Raw genomic sequence first — 27457 nt, 5'->3', positions numbered from 1 at the left:
TAAAATCTTGTGGGTGTTTCCGTCCCCATTTGCATTTCTGGATGTAGATGTATTTTTCCGTGCACTGGGCAAAACTCTGATGATCATAGATGATTGAAGACAAAGATGCTGGACAGATGTAAGGGGTAATGAAATTTTCTGAGTGATAATGATATTTTCCAGGATTTACAGGGATGAATACTTTTGTCTGTAGCACTCTGTTGGACCTGATTAACATTTTCATAATATGCCAGCATTTTTGTCCTGCTCCACAAACAACTTCTTTTGGGTTGGATATTACATGAGTTTTATGCCTGCTATAGTAAGATTTTACCTGGTATTTGTAGTATTAGAGTGCTAGAATATAAATACTTTAATACTGTTGCTTCTGTTAGTAGTTCTCCTACTGCTGAATATATATATACATATATATATTTATCCTCTGCATGCAATTTCACTCACAACTTCAAGGCAACACATAGTGCTTATAAGTACTTCATTTTATAGATTTTCAGCAGTTGTCATTAAACATCCCTCTTGGAAAAAAAAAAAGAATACCAATAACATTTACACAAAACATCAAAAGTTTGTACTAAAATAATCCATTATAATCCCATTCTTCATTTCTCACATTCTATGAAAATTATTTTCATCTAAGATACTGCCCAACTATAATTCCCAACTATGTTGGGATTGGTTGTTTTATCTGTTTCATTTCCTTTAACTTAAAGAGATGTACAAAATGCAGTGTTTTTATTGGGGAAATATAAAATCTAGTAAATAGTTTTCTGGATGCTGGATGGTGGGATACGAATAATCTGTTCTCTAACTCATTGCTTGGTTTTGCTGCCTGATTACTCAAACACTTGTTCAGCTGTTTCTGAGTATTAGCATTTCATTAAAGTAATACCTGGTGTAGAGGACAGCCCGGCTGTAGCTGTGGATGCAGTAGAAATATATACAGATGGCACATTGAGCTGCTTAGAGAGGCTGTTGTATGTAGCTTTACAAGCAGTCTGTAGTAGAAATCAACCAACCACAGCAGAAAATTTCACATATAAGTGTGTGTGTATGTATATATAGTATGGGATAAGGGCAGTTCCCAAGTCTCCAAAGTGGTCCTAGCATTGCCTTTTGATACCACATGTAACTCCTTTCCTAGTGTTTCCTTTGGATACCAAATATGAGTCCTGGTTAGCTTTTAAACATTGTGTGAGGCTCCGTTGGGGGCTGATCAGCAGCTTTTGAGGCCATAGAAAGTCTGGTCAGGCAGTGTCCAACCTGTGATTTGTGGAAACTCATCCTGCTCTCCATGGACCTTTACATCGTGGCAGATGGGCAGCACCATGGTGTGGCAGGGTTCAGGGTCCCTGCTTCTCCAGAAGGAAATAATGGATTACAATAGGAATGGGCATTTAGTTACATATTGTTGGGTGGAAAAAAAGCAGGGAGATTTTTTTTTTGTTTTCAAGTAAAAGGGGATATCTACCTTGCCTTCTCCTTGCTTTCTAGCAAAACTGGCACAGAGTACTCCTGCATCCATTGCCTTTGCCTGTAATTGTTCAATGCTAGTGTTTTCTTATATGTGGGTTGCTGCTTACAGGTGCTAATTGCTAATCTAACCTCCTTTACTGATGCCCCACTAGCTCTCAGAGCCAGTAATGCCTGGCTACAGGTGGGAAAAGAGACAAGAAACACTGCTCTGTTTGAGACTTGACACTGTCAGCTTTTGCATATATACTCTCATCTGTCTTTTGGTGGTGAAGGGGAGCTATACATGCATTATCATCCAGCAGGATATTGTAGGGGATGCATTTTTACAATAAATTCAACTCCCCTGGTGCCTTATGTGTCTGTCTGCCTTCCCAGGTGCAGAGAGTGGAGGAAGCGCTGTGCTGTCTGGGTCAGCAGGAACTGAGCTGTTGAGGAGAAAGGTGAACTGGAAATAGTTTCCCCTTTTTCTTGGAAATGTGGTGTGACCTGCCTGGTCTGGGTACACCAGGGGGGTGAGGTTCTGCAGAGAGCCAGGGCAGGAGGAGAGCTGCAAGGAGCCAAAGGGGATGGGGTGAGAGCATGTTTTGTAGGTAAATGAGCAGAGGGAATGGATGGGGAAAGGATTACGTGGATCTCTGTGGTCAAATAAAAGATTTTGTGTGCTTGCTTCACCAAGAGTTGCATCCCTCTCTAAGCTGGATTACACAACTAGCTCTCAAACAGAGATTTCTAAAGCAAACACAGGTAATTTTTCCCTTTCAACGATCGACCAGGAGAGATACATGAAACTCCCTAAAGCGTCTGATTAACAACAAATATCCCCCCTTCCAAACGCCTATGCTAACAACTGTTTCTAAAGATGGTAAGTTTTGCCCAGCCTGTATGCAGCCTGTACAGACAAGACTATACCTGAGAAAAAGGAGCAAGTAATATCTCCAGGGAAGCAGAGAGGGGGGAGGTGAGTGCAGCAGGGAGCCCAAAGCAAAGCAGAAGCATTGCTCCAAGGAAAGGAGAGACAGGTACTCTGAATGCAAATTAATTAAGCAGAAGATTTAATCTGAGGTTTATGGGTATGACTATGAAAGAAAACGTCAGACTTATTACAGTTAAAGTATTTATTTCTGTAAATAGATTGTACAAATTCACAAATCCAAGAGAGCATAAAGCGTGGCTGTTCTGGAGATGTGGACAGATGTAGGAAGGTAGACACTCCTTCATCAGCATGCTGGGAGTGGCTATGAAGGGTTTGTGGGGACTAGTACCCAATGTGATAGCTAAGGAGGGATGAGTGGAGAATGATGCATGGCCTTGTTTGTTAAGGAAAAGAAAAAAGAGGGAAAACGTTTGTCTCTAAGTATTAGCAGAAATAAAGAGTAGAGGCAAGTGCTTTGAGGCAAGTGATCTCTGGTAATAAATTGTGCTGAGTATCATGACAACTCTTCATTAGAGAGGCCAAGAGGATGGTTAGAAGTATAAAAAATGCCAATAATGTAACTGCATCAGGAGCTGAGGAATGTCCTGCTTCAGTGAAGGGCAGAGTGAATCACGTAACAGACAGCAATGCTGCAAGTAACTTCCCTGTCCTTAGTGGGCTACTGAAATCGCCTTTCCAGAAGTGATTTACTGGCTGTTCAGTGTCTCAGTGGAGCATCCAGAACTGAGATGCTCTCTGGTGCCCAGTGGGAGGACTTGCACCTTGGCCCCGGCATCCTGAGGTGCACTAGTTCTAGCACTTGCCCTTATTATGGCACTTACTGAATTTCCTGCCCTTGAAATGTAGATTTGGCAGGGGACTGAGCATCCACTGTCTCAGCCATGGGTTCCGAGGAGGGATGCAACTCCAGAGCAGCCGTGGATGCATTTTGGGTCTAAAATGAGAGGCTCAGGGCTGCAGGGGTTCTGGCTGTGATGGCTGCTTTCTGTAAGAGAAGTTTGGGCAGGCAACCTACACAATCAAAGCATCAGAGAAAATAGGAATGGAAAGGATCTCTAAAGGTCATCTAGTTCACCCTTTTGTCCGAAGGCAAGTTTAATTATACCCAAGCTGTTCCTGAGAGATGTTACATCTCCTCGGCCTCTGCCTCTCTAAATTACACCATTTGAATTCTTTCAAGTTTATTCTCAGATATGATGTATTTTTGGAAATCTATGAGCCTCTTTTGGACTCTCTCCAATTGATTTGTGTCCTTCAACATCCCAGGGCTGAGTGCAGCTGGTACCCTATACATGACCTCTCCGACTCTGGAGAGAACTGAGGATCACCAGTTTTGTTTCATGCTGTTGATTACTCTATAGATTCATCTTTTCTTACTGACTCAGAGGGAGCATCTGCAGAGATCAGTTTAACATCTTGAAGAACTCTTGGGTTTGTGTTATGGGCCTTTTTTACTAACTTCTGTCAGTGTAAAAAATGGGCCAAGTCTAAATTTGAAAACTTGTAGAAGTTGCTTCAATGTAAACAACTTTAAGTGGACTGAAAATTAGTACAAAGTTTTTGATAAATGGCAAAGACTCTATTTACAAGGAAATGCTTATTGCAGCTGTCTTTGTTAGGTCAGGTCTCATTTAGCATCTTCATTTAATGATCCTGAAGAGGGAGTAAACAGCCTATTAATGAATTTGTGTGTGATGCTATATAGGGAGGAACTGTGAGTAATAGGCAGAAAAGAAAAAGACTACAAAGAGACATAGAGATGATAAACACTCACAGATAATGGTGTTAATTTTATCTTTGCGTAACACAAATTAATGTGTTTGGTTGGAGTGGAGGAAGAGAATATGCTTAAAAAAAATGGCCTAGCTGTAAGCCTTTCATGAGGAAAGTGGACTTATATTTGCCACATGGTATTACTGTCCAAGGAATCGGTGTCACACATGTGGGACATGGGAATCTCTCCTCTCTGACTGTTCCAGGTCTGTGTGCTTTACAACCAAGGAGATGTTTGAATATACACAAAAAATGGTAGTGAAGATGAAGGGGGAACTGGTTAATGAGACTGCATTAAAAGAACTTGGATTGGCTGATAAACCCAAAGGACAGAGCAGCCTATGATGCAGGTTTCATCAGACAAAACAGAGGTAACATTATGGCAAAATAGAAGACATATGAGAAAATGCATTTAAGAATGGGAAAACAGGCACCAGCAGTAAGGCTTTTGAACTTGACGTGTGTGATGGATAGTTTAGCCTGGTGCTTAGAAAAGTCTGTGTAGTATATGGGGAGAAAAAAAAAAGTAGAGAAAAACTGAATTGCTGGGAAAGACGGGATAGAAGACAAGGGGTGTCATCCTCATTCTCATTTTTAACTACCCTTCTCATTGTTCTGACAAGAGTAGCACAGGAGGAAGCTTAATGTAAATGAAAATCTGGCCCTAAGAGTCTCTGCTGAGAACAGGTTCCCTCCAGTGTTTCAGCCTTTCAGTCCCTTCTGCAGAGACAAATACAGGGATCAGACATATCAGAAACTCAAAGATTTGGATGTAAAGACTCACAGATTTTTATTTCAAATTATTTCCTCTCTTCCCCTTGTTAGCGTCCCAGTGTGCTGGAGGTTTGAATAAAGAAAATTACCTATCTAAACTAGAACACATCCAAAACCAACTCCCAAATGAATGTGTGTGTGCACATATATAAAGAGAATGAGGGAATGTTTAATTATGGCTTTCCTTTTAAAAAAAAAAAAATAGGGCCTTTGTATAATGCAGCTGTTAGTCTCATCACATCACTGTTGTGAGAAAAACTTTAATAATAATAATAAAAAATATCTGCATAGAAAAAAACCAAAGGCATCCAAATATTAAACTGGGCCAGTTAGACAGTAACTGGATTATAGATAAACAGCAGTAATGTCCTTAAATATCACAGAAACAATGTAGCAATGCAGAGGTCAGCAAGGGCATTAAGACACATGAAGTAGGGAGTGACAGATGAGGTTGTCATCGCAAAGAGCCTCTGCGAGTTCTTTGCCATTAGTATTAACAGAAAAAGCTGAAGGTCATATCAGAGACTAGAATACATTTCCTGGGGGCAATATGAAATGCTAAAAGGTTTTATGATTATGCCAGAGCAGATAGTTAGGCAATTAGGGCTGTTAAAAGTTGACAAGGCACTGGGTCCTGATGAGTTACATCTGAGAACTGAGATAGAAATCAAAAGCTTTGGCAGATATTTTTTGATCCATCTCCAAGGATGGGTGATTCAAGAGGATTAGGCAGAGGGGCTAATGCAGTTGCTGTATATAAGCAATGATCATGAAAAAATCCAGTGTCCATTCTATTCTTTGGTAAGAATATAACTGATAAAAGAGAAATATGTTTCATTTCTGCAAGCACATGATAGAAGATTGTTTGCTTGTACTTGGGAAAGGGAAGGTATTAGCTTATAAATGTACTTAAGTTTCTGAAACACATTGTAGCACCAGAAGACGAATGTCAAGCAAAGTCTATAATTTATCTGACTTTCCTGAAAGCATAGCATGCAAAATATTGATAGACTTAATAAATGCACATTATCTCCTGAAAATGATTAAAAATTAGCTCAGGAAGAGCAAATAGTGTCAGTAACAATGCAGAGGGATAACAGAGAGCTGGAAAGCAAGCATGCATTGTGCGCTATCTACTAGCATTAAGTGGGCTCTTACAACATCCTTGGGCAACATTTGCATTGTTTTGAGCATTAGACTTGAAATACTGTGGAGGAAAAAGTTGGAAATCTTGTCCTTCCTTGCGCCACAGTTCAGGTTCAGTAAGGGCCGGGACCATGACAAGCCATTCAAGGCTGTGCATGATAACTTTTAGTCTGTGTAAAATCTTATGTCCGACGCTGGCAGAGACTGCCCTTCAGGCACAGTTCCTTATTTGAAGGAGCTCAGCTCTGTCAGGGGTGATGATTGGCCTCATAAGTAGTAATGAAGGCAAACTAGATTGTTTCAAGCACAACTGAATGTGATGTCAGGAGCTATTTAACAGAAGATAAAGAATGCAGCATGATGGTTTCAACATTTCTCTCTGCGCTGGGCTCCTTCCCAGGGAAGACTCCCCCACTTGTTTGGAGACAGGAGTCTCCAGAAGCCACAACAATGGGCAGCTGTCCATCCCCATCCTGTGTGTGATGTTCTGCTTGTCTCCTTACATTTCCAAGTGATAGAGGTCAGCGTTACATCGACTCTGCAGTGTCCTGGGGCAGTAGATGTGGACTGGAGGAGCAACCTGTTTTTCCCCCCACTCTTGGCTATGTGCATTTCTTTCTCAGGGGTTTTTGTCTTCTTTTGCAGATGGAAAAATCTGTAACAGGTTGCTTGCAGGTGAGATTTTTATTTGAAGCAGATGGAACTATAGTCAGACCATGACACTGTGGGACAGATCCCACGGTGTAAAGGGAGCATGCTTTTCATGCATGACTTCACTGCAATTCTCTGTCTTGCACTCTACCATGCCAGAACAGCCCTCTTGCACTGACCCAGCAGGCATGCAGATAGGAATTGTTACTACTCAGCACCTTCAGGGATCTAGCATTGTGGTAATCTCCTCTAGCATAATCTTCATAGCTGAACCAGTGTTAATGTGTTTGCTATTCATCTGTTCAAGCATTTAAATAGGAATTATTAGTGGCATATTCTTTTGGGTGATCAGCCCAAAGCTGCACTGGAATAGTGTGACCTTGAGTTTTTCTACAGACAATGGAAATTAGTTGATAATGGACAACAGTAATTGCTTGGATGACAGTGCACCTCTGGAGCTACATCACCACAATACATCACTGAGGCCAGGAGCTTAGCAGGATTCAGAAAAAAAAAGGAATTAACAAAATGCAAACAAAATGTTGAAATGCATAAAAAATGGGATGGAGGATAATACAGAGAGTAATTATAATGTAATTATAAAAATATAATTATATAAGTAAGCACTGTAGCTTCACTGGGAACACCGCATGCAGGGCTGGACTCAGAGATGGCTGATGAGTATGTTTTGAGGCTTGAGCAAGTCTAACACATAGGGAAATTGTTAAATATTGGTCTTATTTAATTTTGGAAAGGAGATCTCAAAGAGGACATCAAACGGCTACACAGGGCTCTCCAGGTGTCAACCTGGGGGCCAGATCTAGCCCATGAAAGACAAGCGTCCTGCCAGGAATCAGCATGCCCAATTTTACCCCATGCATGAGGAGAATGAAAAGTGATGAACGAGGAGCTGAGGGCCCTCAGAGGGAGATGAGTCATACCACTGCTTGTCCTTAGGGTGATGAGGAAACCTGGGGCACAGAGGGTGGTTGTAGAAGAGGGATGAAGTAAATGGGCCTGTGTGAAGGCAGGGAGATAAGAAGGTCCTGGGATGGGGGTTTTGGATGAGTGAGAGATGCTGAGGTCTAAAGGACTTGGGCAGAAATGAGTAGTGTCCTGTAGAAGGAGGTAGCAGGTTGTTAAAACTAAACAGTCAGTCAGCAGTTGGACAATAAGAGGTGTATTTCTGAGTGGGGATGTACAATATAACCTTAGGGTAGGAGGGGGAAGGGATGTGTGTAGAGCGTATGGCCAAGGCACCTGGAAGTTTGGAGCCCTTTTCTCTCACAGTAGAAGAGGATGAAGGACAGGGATGGAACTGAACAGATTGCCAGGACACCTTTTCCCCTTCTTCGCATGCAGATGGACAAATGGCCGTGGTCATTGTTTAACACAAGAAGCTACTGGGAGGAAGAAACCAGGGTAGCAGAAACCAGAGCAATGTGATTTCTTACCGACTCCTGTTAAATAGTTTTCCTTCTCACCCACTTCCCCCATGTATTTCACTGTATCACAGGAAGTTCTGCTGTAAGGCATGATCCAGAGAAGGGAAACCAAAAGCTGCTGAACAAGTGGAAAGCCTGACATTTCCAATGTTTGAATTCAAATTGAGCACAAGAACATTATTTTCACACATGGAGCTTGTTGCCACAAGAAGGTGTCAAGAGAAGAATTCTTCCAGGTTTGGGAAGAATATGGGAACTTGTATCAAAACTAAGAATACTGCTCTTGTTCTGATTAGCAATAGCACACTTCAGGAAGGATAGTCAAACTGTATAACTTAAGTCAAATTTTAAGTGTTAGGGATGAAGATAAAAGCTGAGCTGGAAGAACAGCGTCCTTCCAGGTTGTTACACTTTCTGGAATTAATTATGCTTTTTACATAATTAGCTCACCCACTTGTACTTTCTAGTCAGGTGTTCTCTGTGCTCCTGTGCTTATGTGATCTAAAACCACTCAGAATTGTAAGCATAAAGATTAGAAAGAGTTTTGGAAGGAATATTAATATCTCTTAACAACAGAAATTTTGTGCCTTTAAGCATATTTGTGGCAGTCTTTTTGCACTTTACTCTGGCTGATTTACTCTGGCAGTCATACTATGAGCTGTGCTAAACTGATCGTCACTTTGATCCAATGTAATGTGTTTTGTGTTTTTTATCTTGCATGCTGATGCAAACATATCCTTCATTCAGAAATGGCCTCACCTGTAATGTGTTTGTACTTATAGGCTCCAATTTTATTACAATATTTGAGAGATTGATGCATTCATTCAATTTAGTATTGCTATATCACAGATAACAATAGCAAAACTAACTACAAAACCAGAAAAAGTCTTTAAATTTAACATATTGAAAACTGGTTTAAATTAATTTTTGACTGGGTGGCCTTCTTCAAGCTGAGGAGGAGACGTGTAATTTCATTACCTTATGTTAAACTGTTATTTTTTCTTTTAGAGTTTCTCCAGTGAAAACAGCATGACAAAAATCTTGTTCACTTTTGATTGTTTTTTTCATGAAACTTGAAAATGGGTAATATTTCTGTGATTTTTCCATTCCATGGTTTTATTGCTGGGACAATATTGTTACTGTTACGGCTTGCGAGCAGTACTTTGTATCTGTTCTTAAACAGATCTGATGCATGAAATGATGATGTTCCTGTGCTTTCTCAGGCTTTGAAGTTATTAGAGCTAAGTACTGTCAAGTTGGCTAAATGTTTGGGTAGACAAGCTGCTGTACTGTCAGACCTGAATGTTCAAGAAGTAATAATCCATACTAAAAAGAAAAGGAGTATCAGCATTTAAAATAAAGAAGGGTTTTGGCATTTTAAAAAGGAATGAATTTTCAGGCCTCTTTATCTCTCTTCTGGGTTTTGCACTTTTTGTTTTAATGAAGTCAAGCTTTTCCTTTTCTCCAGGAAGGCCAGAAATTGATTGTTTTCTTCTTCTTAATAAAATTTGGGCTTCTCACATGCCTCACTGAGTGAGGAGTTTAAGGCAATCTCTATACATCGTTCTTTTCTGAATATTTAATTGCACCTTCTAGCAACCTCTCCAAACCTGCCTGTATGCAATATCCTTTATCATAAATACTTTCCCTCTTTGAAAATGTAGTTTGGCCCTGAGTAGAAGGTTGATAATTCAAGGAGATCCCAGGAAAAAACTGGCCGGTGATATTTCTTAGTTGCTGACTAACTTGTCATTAGGGGTTGCTGTGATTTGGGAAGAGCTGCCGCTCTTCATCCCAGCACTGACTGTGTTTCTGTCGTGGGTAAAGCAATTATTGTCAGTTTGCCTTGTAAATGTTGAAAGGCATCTGCTGTTCCTCTGAGTTGAATGGTGAAATGGAAATTGATGCTGATAATAAACATAATTATAAAGAAGACTGCTGGAAAGACTCCTGATCTGTAAGGGAAAAGCGACATTTTAAGAGCTGTGCTGTGGATCTAATGAGAACTAGTATTGCCTTTTAAACCATCGTACTGAGACTGGAATGATATGTCTGATAAAGTCACACCCATTATGTGACAGTATATTGCAGAAAGTTCTTGTTACATCAAATGTCCATGATGGCACTGTGGATTAGGTTGGAAATTCTTTCTCCCTGTATCTCATTTTCAAACCTCTGGGTTTGGGCTTTCATTGGGGTTTGAGTTGGTTGGTTTTTTAATACAGAAGGGAAAGCAGTCAAAGGCATTCCCTTTGAATCATTTCCTGAGTTCAGTAAGGCCTAGACTGGCCAATCCAGACCATCATCAGGGACCTGTAGGGTTGCAAGATACAAAGAAATACAAATGTCTTGGTTTGGTAAAAAGCGTCTGGCTTGACACGCCTGCAGAATTTAGTCTTGAAATTTTAATGTCAAAGAGGAAGAGGTTGAGAACACATTATTCTAGAAGATTCATGCTACCTGGTAGTTTATGTGCCAGGTGTCTAAACTGAGATCACAGAATATCAGCCTTTAAATTAGAGACAGCTTTGTGCAAATGTCAGTGGTAAAAGAGTCAAGTTGAAAATAACATTAAATAATTACTGTGAAATTAAAGGACTATTTTGAAGTTGTAATCGGGTTTGATGCGTCATGATTATGTTATTGGTAGCAGTTCATGGCTCATCCAATGTTATTATTGTAGAATCAATGTTTTCATTTAATGTTTTCTGGATCATTTTAATCTTCTGTGGTACTTAATTGAATAAAATGCGAGGTTCACTTGGAATAGATGCAGATACAAAGTATTAAATTTCTCAGAGGAAGAATGTTTTCACTTTGTTTAACCCAAAGCATTAGTTTATTTACAAATGTAATTGATACTGGCTTGAAGAGCATTCCTAGAGTACATTAAATGGTATAGCCATAACAACAGTATTAGATTTATAGCAGATGAGTGTAAATAGTGCAATATTAACTGTAATGGATTCTGGACTGTAAATATGCCATTGTGTCCCACTATATATGGATCAGGAGTCTTGTTCATGAATGACTCTTTAGATGTTCACTGTACGAAAGGAAAAAAGCCTTGTACTTTGAATTACCTCCTTATACTAAACATAAAGCTGTACGTTTCTGTAATGCTGAGCTGCAGGGCAGACCTGGGTCCCAGCAAGGCTGCGGTCTCAGTGTCCAAGCCCAGCACAGCAAGTAGAAACACAGCGTTGAGTTCAGTGGAGGGTGCATCAAACCTCAACTGCCAGTGGAGGACTGACAGAGGCTGGAAGCCTGTGCAAGGAACTGTACCTTTTAAATCCTTGCTCAACCCAAATGGAGATGTGACACTGACAAAAGCTATTGAATGATGTAAACCATTCAAGCTTTTTGTATCTAGGAAGGGTACTTTGAAAAAGTCTGTGAAAGGATGGGGAGAGATGCAGCACTGCACACACAGAGTCTTAGCAGGGTGCCTCAGAAGCGAGTACTGGAAAAAGAAATGCCTGTCCTATGTAGCCAGAGAAACTCACTAATAGTAAAAATGGTCTCTTTAGGAATAGGCAGCAGTGTGCTGGCCAGATGGCAGGTAGAATATTCTTCTCGGACTGTATGTTATTTTCAGCAGGGTCTGTTGTTCTGTTAGAAACATCTCTAGCCCAAAGCAGTGGGAACCCCGGGCAGTGCAGCTCCTGGGTGTTGCTGTAATACAAATAATTTAAAGAAAGAAGTTTATTTTTCATTTAGTTTTATTACAGTGAATTCCTAATATGTTGACTGTATTGATTGCATACAACTATACTACAGCACTACTTTATGAATAGATGCTTTTTGGTTTTGACTTCAGCACACAAAAATGTATTTTTATTTATACTGTGTCTGCATTGCACTTCTTTGGCTGTGTAAGGAGGCTTTAAAATTGATGTGCATTGCACTTAAAGCCACTTATAGCCACTTTACAGAGCCAGAGTAATGTCAAGGAGCTTTAGTGCCTGAGAAGAAGATGCATAGGATTTTGCCAGGTTGGAAGCTCTATCAGCCTTTTAAAGAAATCAAGTATCTTTGATTATAGAAATTTAAGCCTCATTTACAGTGCAAAATCTGATGAATATACTCAAGTTTCTGTCTCCTGAAAAAGGATTTATCCCAGGTAAATTAACTACCCCTTTTTCCTCATGGAAGGAAAGTCAAAGTGAAGTGGCATTCTGGTACCATGCTCCATAACACAGTGAGGGCTCTACTACTTCAGCAAAGGTCTACATGTATTATAAGAGTTTATTCTACCATCTATGTTAGTGTTAACTTCTGTTAACAGGCCATATTCTTACTGGGGAGAAAATTAAATCTTTAAAAAAGGTTTCTTTAAAGGAACTGCTTGAATGCTCTGTGTTGCTAAGGAATGTATCTGTACCAAAGAAAATGATACTGCAGAGTTTATTTAGCAATGAGATACAAAAGTTTGTTTTTATTACAATTTGTGACATCCTAATGAACCAGTTGATAAGAAACCATTAAAATGTAATGCTGGGTGAACTATAAATGAATATTTATTTGCCTTCTACAAATACCACATAGGTAGACCAACAATCTAAGGCTAGTACCTAACTGGTAAGATGAACTGTTGAATGAAGTGTATGTTATTCTATTGCCAAAACTATCTGAAATGAAATCAGTCTGAATAATATATCAAATGAAAACATACTTTCAAGACTATAACTGACTATTCTGCTATTTTTGTAACTTTCAACCACATGCAACCTGTCTCTGACATCTATGAAGGGGAAAAAAAGTTGAAAATAGATTAATCTGTTTTGAAAAGCTTGTCTCTTGACTTCATTTCTGGATGTAATTAAAAGCCAGATCTGTTGGTTAGAATTTTCCCATTTACTTTGACTTTTCTTTGACTACTGGAAGGGGCAAAGTACTGCTGAAGAATCATGTCCATTAAAGCTTTGTACAATAGTTTCCCTTTCATGCTGAGCTCAGATTTACTAGCAAGCATGTATGTGCATACTTTTCCCATCATTCTGTTAAGCTTTCTATTATGCTTTTTCCTCTTATTAATCCTTTCAGAGTAGCTGTTGCTTGTTCTGATATCACCAAACGACAACACGAGGTGAAAAGTAGTTAACCAACTATTCAGTACTCTGGATTGCTTTATAAGGCAGATGGAATTGATCCCTGCCCCCCCGGCCCCGCTGGCCAACTTCTATATCCACTATTCCAGGCTCTTGCAGCTTAAGCCTCTGAATGTCCCATTCTGCAGCCACTTCCCACACCAGCAAAAGTCTTGATCTAGAGAGAATAGTAGAAATTAAAAGTCTGCTTATTCCATGAATAAATATAATCCCTAATTTGTCTTATTATCCCTGGAAAATACGTTCAAAAGACTGTCTTTGGGTGATATTTGTAATAAAAGGCTGATAATATTCTCAAGTGTGATGAAATCTGCCCCTTCTTGTTTTAAAAGGTCTGATTTGCTCAACAGAGCATGCAGTGATGGGTGTTGCAACTTTTTCCAGTGTGAGTTCATGTATGAAGGTGAGACTTTGTAAGATTTCCAAATGCAACACATTGCAGTTACAGATATTTCACAGGTAGGGTTGGGCAATAACCCAGGGCTTTCAGAGCACATTGTGTACAGCAAAGCCTGATCTGAGCACACGGTATCGATCTGCTATTGCCTCCTACTGCTGACATTTAGCCGATGGATTTTAAGTCCTTCTGCATCTCATCTTGTAACTAGGCCATAGGGTGGGATAACAGAAGGCTTAGCTGACAACTGGAATCAGGAGTAGGCTCAGCTTTTGTCTCTTTGTGGACATTGTTGTTGTACTACAGCATGTGTAGGCAATCACATGTGCCACTTGTATCTGTGATGTACACATGATCTGATTTTTTAATATGTTAAATTATATATTACATATACATATGTGTAATTACATGCAATTTGAGAGGTACATGAATGAGACAAGCATTAGTTATTTGTGACAAGGATATGGTTCTGTCTGGTACACTTTATCACACTAAAGTTCAAATGTAATACTTGCATGGTTTCCTAAGGGATATAAGTTCAGGGAGAAAAATACACATTCTTGCATAACATTTTTTTAGCTCTTAGGATTTGTAGGAGTTGTGTAGCAATGTTATGGAACTTGCCATTAGTCTCCAGATATCTCAAATTCCCATCCTTGTGAGAATAGTTATATATATATTATTTTTGGTATGGAATAATTCAGACGTGATAATTTATTCAGCTGTAGGTGACTTAAATGCTTGTCATTATTTCTTCTATACTGTCTTCAGAATACAGTAAAATGGAAAGGTCACAGATACCATATGAAACAATAATATAGTGAAAACTGTGTTTTTGGAGACAAACTTACCTGTGAGTGCTGTAGAAAGGATGCATTTGTTGATTTGGGTTGTGTGGGGGAAGGTGTGATTCACTACATCACAGTAAGAATCTGTGTAATGTTTTGTGGAGGCTGTAATGTATTTTATTCATATTCACAAAGAATACTGAAGCTCTGCAAACTGTAGTGGGACAATCTCAAAGTCATATTGAGTCACTGTGTGTGTAACACACTGTGTGAAGCAGAGGTCTTTAGTCCCATAATGAGTGCTGCTCACCACTCCCGGGGCCCTATGGCAGTACTTAGGCATCCAGAGCAATTACACGTACCCATACTCTTACTGCTTCACCCTTCCTCTGCCTGACTGTTGGATCTCAAAGGACCAAACATTTCAGATGGGAAGACACAGGGAGTAGTCTTGAACCCTGGCAAGAGACTTTTTATGCTGCCTGTACGTTTTGGACATCCCACCTCTGCTGCTGCTGCTCTTGTGCCACTGACAGTTTTAGCCTGTTCTTGCTTCCAGTAGGGACGGGTGGGAGCAAAGTTGAGGCCCTCTTTGCCATTTCAAGTAGAGATGTGAGGGCTTTCACACCTCCTCTGCTTGCAGCACACCAGGCACAGTGCAAACTGCCCTCGCTCCAGCTCTGCCTGAGTGCCTGAGGTAGCATTGCTGAATACCTGCTATGTCTCTGTAATTAATGAACATTATCAATGTTAAGTATGTTTTATCCCCTTTTAGAGGTCTTATGCTGTGCTCGGAGCCCTACTGTTCTTCAGAAGATCTCAGTAAGATGTATAGAATACATAAATCTTATGCACCCCTTCTGCATCAATGCTCTTGTGTTACAAGCAGATCAGATAAATGAGTGGGAACAGGACTTTGCTGCTACATTACTTGAATTACTTATGCTGTTTAAGTTTGCATTCAGGCAGTTATGTATTTTATGTGTTTGCATATCACACAGTAAGATTTCCACTTTCTTTACTGTGTCATCTGGTTTCAGGTGAGTTGAGAATCTGGTTTTGTGCGGTATTCTCAGACTTGAAGAGTACCCCACTGAGGTAGCTAAACCAAAGACATAGTGCTAGCACACTTTCGAAAAGCACCTCTTTTCTGCTGAAAATGAAACCTCTCAAAGGTGCGCCAAGTAGCACATCAAAACTGCTGGTCAATTTTTTAAAATTAGAACAAGTCATTTTTCTGCTTTCTCTTTGCTTCATCACAAGGAAAGCAGACTATTGAGGCTGTACCAGTAATAAGTCAACTCTGTTTATCCCCATCTTTCTCTTTATCTCTTTACTCCTGTGTTAGGGGTGCTGGGTAGGCTTTTTCAGTTGGCCCATTTTCCATAAATAGCATTTCCATTACAGGGCATTCAAAATACTGGTAACAGTTTTTAGCTGTCCTCTGCTTTAGTACATGTAGTGTGCAAGACCTGCAATTCAGAAAGGTGAATGCTGGGGAGGTACTGAAGCACAGAGCGGGAATGTGAGTGAAGTGACATGAATCTGTGGACTATTTGTTTCGTCCACCCAGTTATGGCCAAGTGTTGTTTCCTGCCTCTTTACACCTTCAAAGACTTGAGTACAGGAATCTGAAAATATCGTGGGTTTGCCTTCTCCAAAAATAAAGACATGAAGCGGACAAGAAGGGCCTTGGACCCCTTTGTGCCTCTTTTAGAGGAAACAAGAGTCTGCAGTGTTTTCGTTGTTCAGACTCTTGAAAAGGCTATTTTGGTCTGGTGGAAAAGCTTATCTACCATAGAGCTAGGTAGGAATGCAGCAACATATGTTTACCATAACAAATTTAATCCCAAGAGATCTTGAAACACTTGAGAAAAAGCACACTAGTATACAAACACTTGCAGCCACCACAGCCCCCACCAGTAATTGAGGGCAGTGACTACCACAAGCCGTCCAGCTCCAGTGAGCATTCTGGGGAGGCAGTAAACACCAGTGAAAATGCTAGTGGAGGTGACAGAGATGACATCTTTACCCCTCTTGGTACTGTTTGGGAACACTTGTGAGAAGCTATCATGAGGCTACCGTGATGTTCAATGGGTGACTGCTCATCAGGGTCCAACGGTCGCACCCTTTGCTACAGGTGGTAGCAGTCCCAAGGAGATCCTCTCCACTTGTGTAAAGCTGAGCTCAGCCTTGCCCAGCATACAGGATCCAAGGCAGCCACCTGTTGTAGGTTTTATGTTCAGAAACTGAGGACATTTGGTCCTTATGCCTACATTGCTTGTGAGACCTCATCAGTTGTGGTGGTATAACCTCCAACTAAATACGACACCTTTAAGATGAATGTATGTTATATGCATCTATCTGCTTGAACAGTGTCAGTATTTTGCATAACCTCACTATTGTGAGCGTATAGATTGTGTTGTAAGTTCAAGTATTTTTATTTTTTTCGGTTAAAGCTGATATAAAAGTAAATGAAAAATAACAACCATTGCAATGAAAAGTGTACTTCATAAAACAAATACTTAAAAAGCCACTTGCTCCAGCTGTGGCTTTTATGTATGAAGATCTCTCAGGCAATTGTATGTGCTTACATAAGAAGTCTTTCACAACATTTACATTTAAACCAGTCATCATCTTATATGCAGATCATTTATTCATCCTATAAATCACTGCTACAGCTAAAAATGAAGATGAGGCTCTCCCTTTTCAAAGCAGTGGGCTGCTAAATAGCCTAGTATGTTTGCAGCTGTTTTGAAGATGGGGATTCTCTGTTTGACAGTAATTTTGGGGGGTTATTTTGTTATCTCTGTTTTCTCATCACTGGTGGTCTCTTTTAAATTTTTTGACCTGGATATTTGAGTTGCAAAATATATACTGTGGCTATTCTGTAAAACTTATGGTTAAATAAAGTAGAGAGTGAAGAAATAAATCCTTCCACTCCTAAACCAACAGTCAAAAAGATCCCATACTGAATCAGTGAAGAAGGGATTCAGCTGCTCCCCAGAAAGAAAGGGGGGGAGGGGGGTGGCACGGAAATGTCAATGAAGATAGATCCCTAAGATCACGGGGAGCAGAAATACTAAGCCAGACTGTGAGGAGGCAAACTTTGAAAAACCAATTTGGAGATGATTCACAGCTGGCAGTGAAGTTGGGGCCTCAGAAGTCTCTCTCACACAGATAAACAAGCGAGAAAGAGGCATCTGTTGCGTTACAGCTGCCAAGGTCACACCAGCAGGAACAGGCAGAGAGGAAGAAAAAAAATCCAGTGGTACAGTCCGTATTCCTTGCAGGGATAATACAGTGCCAAAGAACTGTGGCACTGCTAATTATGTGCCTTTGAGGCTGGAATGATGTATTAAAATGTATACGCTGACTCAAAAAATAACCTCACAGTGGATCAAAAGTAATGTTTTTGAAAAATATAATCGACTTAAATAAGAAAGTCTGACTGTCAGTGCACGTACTTGATCTTTAATGTAAGCAAACCAAAGTGGATACATAATCCAGAAGTGAGAAAGGCACAAGTACCTGCTGTGTCCCCAGAGTCACGCTCCAATTTAGGCAGGAAAGTGCTATGCAGACTAGCTCTAGCTGCACATGAGCAATCAGACTTCTTCACAGCTTGCATCCCAGTGTTGTCTTATTTGTTTACCACAAACTGTGGTGTCCTGGAACTTGGAGCACCAGCAAGAAACAGGAAGCAGCAGAATACAGTGCTTCAACTAAAACTATTACAATCACTTTAATCCACCATCTCAAGTTTTCTTAGAAAAAGCAACTTAGTGAGGTTTTGGTAATGCACAAATAGTAGCAAACCCTTGGGACTGTTACGTAGAGCCACAAGTCATTCTTGCAATGCCCATTGTCTCTGTCATCCGCTCCAGGTACCTGCTGTCTCAGATAGGAGTTCTCAAGCTTGTAGGAACATTTTGAAGTGTATCCCCTGCAGGAGCAGATATTCATGCAAATAACTAATGAATGGCATTGACTAAATAAACTGGATTTGATCTGTTAAATGAAAATACCACACCAGATTGCTTTCTTAATGATCTTGGTCATGGGCAGTGGAAATATGATATATTTTTATCTGCAACTATATTCATAATCTATTATTGCCTCTAGCATGTTCACAGAAAATCATGAAATCTGGAAAATCATCTGAATGGATTGCCAAACCACAGAGGTCCTCAGTGGAGCTTCTGAAAATTCATCTGGGCATAGAGACTCCACTGTGACTAACCTTTGGCAGGGCAAACATGTTAGAGACAACCAGAGAGGAGCAACACTAGCAGGGCTGGTGCAAGATAAAGCTAATTAATACATAACCTTAAAGGCCAAAGCTTTTTCACCCATTATAATAAAACTATTTTGGGGATGCCCTTTGACATGCTGAGAAGCCTTGCCAAAGACAGGGATTAATTTGGAATGAGATTAAGTGGTTTTGTGATTGCCTAATAAGAACAATGTTGAGAAGCAGTGCTGGGGATGGTGTGTAAGCAATAGGGATGCTCTGCAGACTTTGCAGGAGTAGGGCTGATGTCAGTTGATCTACCATCTAAGCATTTCCAATTCCCAATTCTGACTGGGGACGTTGCTGTACAATAATGTGATATTACTGTTGTCACATTCTTGGAGAGGGGCAGGGCACAAACTGTGCTTTCAGAACAAAACAAAATTAAATTCTCCCTCTCCAAAGCTTATTCAGATGATAACAGAACAGAGATCTCCAGAATGATCAGCCAGGATGTCTGGCTGCTTTTGCAGCATCTAAAAGCATAAACTCCTTTAAAGAGAGTTTTTAACCATGCAGCCCTCGTTGTTTTACAGCTCACTCTTCTGCTCTGGCATTCCCTATATGTGGAATGCCTGATCTCCAAAAGGTTCTGCAGTGGAGGAGCACAGATACCTCTGGCTCATTGCACCTGGGCCACAGAGGTTCAGAATGAAGAGGGGCTGTGCCATTGCTTTTTGTGTGGATGGAGTGTTGGTACTGGGACTGAGGAGAATTAATTGGTCACCAGCATGCCTTGGCACATCTGCAGGACTGTGATGATGCTGTGGACAGCCTGCTTTGTACAGACTTTACCCTCTTGTTCCTCTTTGAAATTCTCTAGGAAAGCTGGAATGTTGGGGCAATAAGGCAGCTGCAAATGAATTAAATTGACTTGGAGATTAAATGGATTTACTTTTTGGGACTATGCCACTGGTCTTAGAAGAGCATGGGTCAAGTAAGACCTTCTTCTCAGATAGTTGCTGCTGGAGCTACCAGGAGCTGTCAGCCTTGTGTCCCACCCTGCCATCTCCCCTGCCGGAAAGCAGCACCAATGCACCCTGTGGGCCTGTTTTGATCCAAGCTACATCAGTAACCTTTTAAATGATTGAATGCTAAAATATATGGCTGCATTTTTACAGGCTCATCTCACCTTTCTTACAGTGGGTGTCTGTGCTGGCAGACTGTCTCTCTTCCTGAGTTATCTTACTAACATCTACTACCTCCATAACACTGTATCCTAAAAACCTGTAGCCCTTAGGACTTCCCCTTTGTAACCCACCTGTGAGAAGGTGTTTATGTTGTCATAGCTTGACAGAGTGTGTGCTTTCCTGGGCCATGTGTCCTCCTTGAACTCACAACAAGCCAACCAAACCAATGGGAACTGGTAGTGAGTGTGAAGCTCACAAAGACTGTACAAAAGCAAATGGTGTGGTGTGTTCTGCTGGAAGCAACACATTACCACACCCCAGGCACTAATGGTTTAGGCCCACTAAAAATTTTAGATACGTAGCTCTCCATGGGATCTGGTCTTTATCTGGACAGGGGAGAACATTAGCAGACTGTTCAAAGTATAGTTAATCAAGTAGAATTCATTTCTGCCCACTGGCTTCAACTTCTTTGATGTGGTAATGAAGGGGGAATAAATAGTCCAGTGTGGTACCGCCAGAACCCCAGGTTTCAAAGGAGCAGAAGGGTTCTGCATCCAATAACTGTACTCACTGCTGCTGCAGGCTCACTGCTGCCCTTGCTTAGTCTATACTCCTTGGAACAGTCGCGTGCAGCTGGAGGGCTCCCTGTGAGCACAGGCTGCTGCTGGACCTGGCCCCAGTAGCTTGCAGGGGATGGGAATGCTCTGCACTGACTCTTGAAAGCCCATTGCTGCTTCCCATGAAGGGGCTGCTCTGCATCCATGGGCAGCAGAGACCTCTACCTACATGGAGGGGCGGAATCAAGGATGGTCTTAGTAAACTGATCTGCTTAAAAATGGTTGGGAGCAATAACAAATTGCTTCTTTCCCTACCATGCGTTATTGTAATGCATGGTCATAAACAACAGTTATTGTGCTTTAGCTCCTAAGAGTTTATAGGTCTTCATGGAGATGGCTTTTTAAGGTTTTAGTCCATCTTGTCTTCCAGAGCCATTGCAGCATTATTTCCCATTTGCAGTGTGCAAGGTTTGCAGCAGCCTTTGAGCATGAGGGAGCTTTATGGTGGTGGTAGAGATGGTCTCCAAGAACTCCAAGGAGTGTTTTGAGAATAAACCCAGACCACAGTCCTGTTCCTGCCAATCTCAAGAGAATGAAACACTTCCCTTCTAAAAGGAAAGTCTTTAGGATACGTATGTTTAATTTGTTAAAAGGTAGTTAAAAATTATCTGTCTTACTGCAGCACTGCATGATTTTGTTGAAACAAGCACTGTGGGTGAAGATGAGTTGAGAAGCTGGGAATGTTTCCTTTCACCTGTCACTGGTTTCTCTCCTTATTGGAGGGAAATGGCTGTCTGTCCTGCCATGGTGCTGGAGGAGCTGTCATGTGGGGATGCCATTCACATGGCTGTAGTTGGCGTTTTGAATATGTGTCTTAGTTAATAAGGAAAGGTGTCTGTGCTGACAGCGGTGCTCCTGAGCTGTCCCAGTGGTGGCATGGTTTGGACCACATGGATTAATGGAGGATGCTCGTGATGGGAATAGAGCTTGTGTGGCCAGGAGCAAGCCTGGAGATAGACCTTGCACATAGCCCAGGCAACCAGTGGAGACAAACGTGGTGCAAATGATGGGGGGTAGGGGGATGAACAGCCTGATGCATCTTAAAACCTGGCAGGGAGGAGCATTGTGCAGACTGTATCCCTGTGATCAGCTGGGATGCTGTGGGGTGGGATGGATTGGAAGGTCATATTCCCAGGGTCCTTGTCTGCCAGTGCCTCCTCCAATGCCCTGAATGGGACTGTATAAATCCTTCTGCCTGGGCAGCTGCTGGGGTTGGCAGATACTGATTCTTGTCATGTGATAGGGATGTATTAATCTTTCATAGGTGATGACTCAGCCAAGCAGTAAAGTTGGTACCTTAACATAGCACATGGGTCAGGAAGGATGGTCTCAGCCCTGCTAGTATGTGAGCAGCTTATTCTGTGCCTGTTAGTAATGAGTATTTCTGAATGGCAATGTCCACTGCTTCTGCCTCTAGCATCTCCCTGGGAGGTGTTTGGCAACGTCTGAATCCCTTAGATCAAGGAAGGATGGTGGCAGAGAGCTGGAGGATGTGACTGTCCTCTGCTTCCACGTTCCTCCTGGCAGAGAGCTGCAGCTCGTGGCCATCTGAGGGGATGGAAGTCCCCCCACAAGTCAGGGGTGACAGAGAGGTACCACCAGGCAGAGAGATCAAGTCATTTCAATAACACCGGGGTAGCTGTGCCAAAACATTGGGAGGTGCAGTGAGAACAATCAGCATCGTAATGCACCTATGTAATGAGGCTAAGCCATATGTATTTGCATAGCTAACTGCTGGACTAATTAACACAATTAACTTCTTATGTGTCCAACAACAAGCTTAGTGGAAAAAATCTACATTGTAAGGAAGAGTGGCCATTTCCAGAAAACTAGTGAAAACTGTGTGACCTAAATTGTTGACTGTGCAAGAACTGAATATACATGGGGAGGGCATGCAGGGGTAAATAGACAGGTACAAATATAGTTATTTCTGTAACAATGCAGTTAAGTTCAGTGATTGCCAGTGTAACTACTGAGGGTTCAGGGACACAGTGAATAGTCTATGTTTTGAAAGGGATCTGCTTTGCAGAAATTTCCAGGATATAATGTAAGGAAGTAAAAAAAAAAACAAAACAAAACAAAACAAAACCAAAACTAAATACAGTTTTGTTTCATTTGAATTCCCCTTGGAAAGAAAAATAGCAAAAGTGTCGAGTAAATTAAGCCTTCATTACTACCCACAACAGGTAGAAAAATAGACCAAGCCAATTGGAAAATTCAAACTGATCCACTTATATAAGACCTTGAAAGCTATTCTGTTCTGATGTCTGGGGAAAAATGTATGAGCAAGAATAACCTCACTATAAACATATACAAAATATTGTGACTAAAAGTGTTGGGACTAAAGAGATGAAATTGCAATGCTAACTGGGACTGTGTCGCAGTGTAACCTAGCAAGAGGTTGACACAGGCTGTTAGATTTCAATGTACATTATTGCTTCTTGTTAGAAAGGTGCTATTCACTTTTTTTTAATGAGCTGTTGACTGGATCCTGGCACCTGGGTCCAGGCAAGGTTGTCCAGTTTCCTACCAGCACAATTCTGCTTTGCAGATCTTTTATGTTGTAGTTTCTATGAACTGATGTGATATATAATGGTGAAAATGCAGAAATGCTTAGGAGGTCTGAGTGGTGGCTAGTAGATAGATAATCTCTAGAAAAATTTGGCCTGTGATTGATCTGTCCCTGAACCAAGGATCAACTTTATCCCGGGTGTAAGGAGATGTTGCCTCTAGCAGAGTTGTGTTCTGGGTGAATGTGACCTTGTATAATAGATCTGTGTTGTAAAATTGAGAATCAAATGGGGCATAATCACTTCCTTGTCAGATAAATATTCTGATGTTCCCTTTCCTTAGCTGGTTATCTGCAGACTCAGCAGAGATCCCAGTATCACATGAGTGAGAAAACATTTAGCTTTTACAGTGCCACAGCACAGAGGTGAGCTCTGGGCTTGTCCCAGCCCAGTCCAGTCTGTTGGGTGTGCCGGGAAAGAGGTGAGGAGGGGAAAAACATCAACAGGGCAGTTTCATGTCACCTGATGTTGAGGTGAGCAAGGGCTTGCATCAGAGCCGAGCAAATATTGAACAACCTTCATGCTGCTCCAGGTTTTGTCCCACTACGTAAGGTCCCCTGAGGGTTAGTGGAGAGTGGGACATGCTTTATGCCTCATGCTCAGGCACACCCCATGTCACCCCACGCTGACAGCAAGGTGGGAGAGCTGGCTAGGAAGGCTTGTTTGACAGCTCTGCCGTGTTGGAGAGATCTCTGCTATGGCAAGGAGTCTGCAGGGAGCGAGCTACGGCAGCGTGGAGCGGAGCAGGCAGCACACGCTGGTGTGTCACCCTGCAATGTGACCTACATGGCAGCCACACTGTCAGAAATTCAGAGTGGCCCCTGTCGCATCAGGGACACGGAGAGGGCCGGGGGGAGGCGGGGGGCATGTTTTTCCCTGGTGAAGGTGCCGCTGAGGCAATCAGCAACCCGGGGAGCATTGGTGCTCTTAGCGTCCCATCAGTGGGAACCTGCTTCCCTGGGAGTGCACGCTGCATCCTCCAAAACTGCCCCGGCAGTGGGGCAGAGGCTGCCCTCGGCACAGCTTGGGTTTCACAGCCGGGGGATGCCCGGTCACTGAAACCTCCGCAAGTTGGGAGAAGACGAGAGCGCGTCTATCCAGAAACTCCGCATCCGCGGGACTCCCGTCGCCCGTGGCGCCGGGGAATGAGGGATTTCGTTCGTGAGCGCCTGCGGCCCCTCTCCCCAGGCTGTGGGAGGGGGCTGACGGCCGAGCTCTGGCTCTGCACATCGCCGGCGAGCGGCACATTGTGCTGCGAGGCAGCGGGTGCATGCGCAACGCGCGGGCTGCCGCCGGGGAGGTGGGGAGCGAGGACCACATCGCTGCCTCCCGGCTCCGAGCTGCCAGTTGCTGGTTGCCAAGCAGTTATCATTGTTTCTGTGACGATTGCAGAGGCTGTTGCTAATTGAAGAAGCCCCCACAGCATCCTTCTCTCTGCTCCTGCTTCTGCTTTTATTTTAGAGGCTCAAGGGGGAAGACAGCTAGACTAGTGTTTTTTTACATTGCATTTTTATTTATTTCTTTTTGTGGGGGTGGGAAATTTCTCAGCTGGTGATTAAGTGATGGACTAGTTACTCATCCTTATCCCTTTAGTCTTTGTGTGTGTGTGTGTGTGTGCGTGTATGTCTGAACACACACAGACAAGCTTACACACACACACACACACACTGTAAAATCCTGTTTGCCACTGCAGTGGGCACAAATAGGTGAGCATGACTACAGCCAAGGAGCAAAATGCATCAGGGAAACAAGCCCAACAACAAGAACAGGTAATGCTTATTTTCCTCAATTTCAAACAAATACATATTTGCATTGTATAGCTCTGTGTTTCTTGTATCATTATTATTTTATTTTTTTAATCTTTTTGGTGTGCATTCCTAAAATTGTCAACTGAGTCACCAGTCAGTAGAAGGAAAGTACTGTGTAGCTGGGTTCAAGGTCTGCTTTCTCCGTGTGTGTGGAGGCTGGGGGGGGAAGCTGAAATTGTGCTATTTTTAACAGCCTGTACCTCTTGCTGAAGGCTATAGAGGTTTGTCCTGTAACTTGTTCCTTACGTACAGGGTGGGGGGGGCAGGGTGGGGGGGCAGGCTGCTGGGACAGAGGCCCCTTCTCACTGGGGGAAGGGGATAGGGATCTTTAACAGCCCCTCTGCAGAGGGATATAACATTGCAAAAGTGGGTTTCAGCTTCTTACTTTGTCATGCACTTTCAGGGATTTTTTTTTCTCTGACATTTTCTTGGAGGGACACTTCAGAGTACAGCGTGTGCTCAGGCTGTGCGTGTGCAAGCAGTGATGGCGGGGGGGGAGCAAAAAACATCTCTAAGTGGGTATAACTCCTGTTGACTTTGGGGAAAATTGCAGTGCTCACACCATGTCTGAACTTGATTAATTTATTTCTCTTGGTAGGTGCTTTATGTATTTCTGTAGAGGTAGAAAGTTAAGGACTTGATTTTCTCTGTCATGCCTGGTTTTTAGAAGGTATTCCTATCTGCCTACACTTACCAGGACAGAATGAAGTCAAAACTTTCCCTGTCAAAAGCAGCGGGTGGTAGAAAAAAAGGACATACCCTCAGCTATAAAGGATAGGCATAATTAAAAAGTGGTGGCATAAGGGACAGTCTGGTTGCGATCCCTCAGCTCCTGCTGAGAGCACGAGCTCCTGGAGCACGAGCAGATCAGCAGCTCCATCCTCCCCGCACTCAGCCCCATGACTTGGGGGGACCATGGAGGAGCCTGTACGCTCCAGTTCTTCAATTTTTGTCTTCTTAAGACATTGGAAGTTCACTGCTTTAATCTTCGGTTAGGACAGCATGGAAGGATAATTTAAACAGATCTCTCAGGACACAAATTAATTCTTAAAATAGTTCTTACTGGCTTGATAGGCTGAGAGCCTCGCACATTGGTTTTTCTTTTTTTTTTTTTTTTTTTTTTCTTGGAGCTTTATTTTATGGAATTGGGGAAGGGAAAAGCATGGTAAGGCACTAGACACCACAAGTAGTATCATATAATCTGCATTTTCAGGGTGACATTTTACTAATGGCCAAAACAGGCTCAATGGTTCAGTGAAAATGAAGAAAACAACTTTGATACTGAGGTTAAAGAAACTGTGCCTTCATCTGACCTTACATCTGTCAGGCTTCTCTGCTTCTCTGTCTATTGCTTTTTAAAATACGTATTTTTGCCACTGTTTGCTACAGACTAAAATTAGTCTAGCTGTGTTTCTGGGAGGCAGGGGTGTATAAGTGCCTTTTCTGAACAAAGAGATCTGTGGGGCTGTCCCCTCCTTCTTCTTGAAGCTGTGTAAAAGTGTCAGGCTTTGTAAGTCAAGGAGTGCAAGCCTTTTATAAAGGAGCACTGTTTCCGTTTTAAGTAGTATTACCTGCCTATTGCCATTTTGCTATTGGCATGCCATGTCTTTGCTACTTTGCTTTTCCCATATGAAGTATAAAATGCTCAGAATAGGTTTTTAGTATTATGTAGACTCTTGATTGAATATATTCTATAGCTGATTGAGTTGCAATTATACCCATATGGTACACTTAAATATTCTGAAAGTAATGCTCTCTCAGATCTGCCCTAGTGTGAACATGAAATAGAAATATTAAGCATATATAAATGTCGTTGATATTGATGAATATTAATGTTTGAGTCTGTAAGCAACTTTGCTCACTCTCATGATTGTTTTTGTTTTCACAATACATTATTAGTAAAATGGCTTGACAGTGGGGAGTCGAATCCAATCTGTGTCCATTGATTTGAGTGCATTTTTATGTTCCAACACCAAAAGCAAATTTAAACCCTTGTTTTATTTAAAACAGTTCATAACTGAAAAAAGGCTCTATCTAAATTATATTTCCAGCTGAAATTCTATTTCAGGCTTGTGCATATCAAGAATTGCTGAGACTTTTTCTTGCTTAAAACTGATCAAGAAACTGAAAATTGTAGCTGGGAGAAAATTGAAAGCAAAGTACTAGTTTGTCTATAGAGGACCGAGTCTTTCTCAGAAGCAGCTGCTGCTTTCCTGAGAGATTGTGACTGTCCCCTTTCTGTATTCCTTACTGTGACATCCCCTGGATCCAGAGGCAGGCAACTGACACAAGTGACTGTGTCACTTAAGTCTATTCTGTGTCCTACCATGCTAACCTGAATAGAAGTTGAGCACAAAAAGACACTGCAGGAACAGGGTGGGGAAAGTTTGAAAACATCTGCAGAAGCTTTGCGAGCATAAATTCAAAAATATAATTCAGACACATGTATCTATATGCAAATGAAGGCATATTCTGTCTTGAGATTTACAAAAATTATAATAATTAGAAAATTATTGGAATGTAGAGATAAGCAATGCACTGCCTTA

At 41.7% G+C, this 27457-nt stretch overlaps 1 protein-coding gene across 4 annotated transcripts in view; it reads left to right on the top strand.

Moving 5' to 3' along the window:
* Window positions 1-27457, top strand: part of DPP6 (dipeptidyl peptidase like 6) — a 559441-nt gene that overhangs the window by 278349 nt on the left and 253635 nt on the right. Inside the window, exon 1 of one of the 4 annotated variants that reach the window (XM_033009668.2) lies at window positions 24408-24872. The exons of the other annotated variants lie outside the window; for them this stretch is intronic. Within the exon in view, the coding sequence (XP_032865559.1) occupies window positions 24816-24872 (57 nt within the window). The 5' untranslated portion in view covers window positions 24408-24815. Of the gene's footprint in view, window positions 1-24407; window positions 24873-27457 lie in introns of those variants that run through there. 4 annotated transcript variants of the gene reach the window in all.

This window comes from Tyto alba, unplaced genomic scaffold (assembly GCF_018691265.1).
Source record: "Tyto alba isolate M040663 unplaced genomic scaffold, T.alba_DEE_v4.0 Super-Scaffold_38, whole genome shotgun sequence".
Lineage (NCBI taxonomy): Eukaryota > Metazoa > Chordata > Aves > Strigiformes > Tytonidae > Tyto > Tyto alba.
Note: the sequence above shows the minus strand (reverse complement) of the source record. Positions and strands in the feature narration are given on the sequence as shown.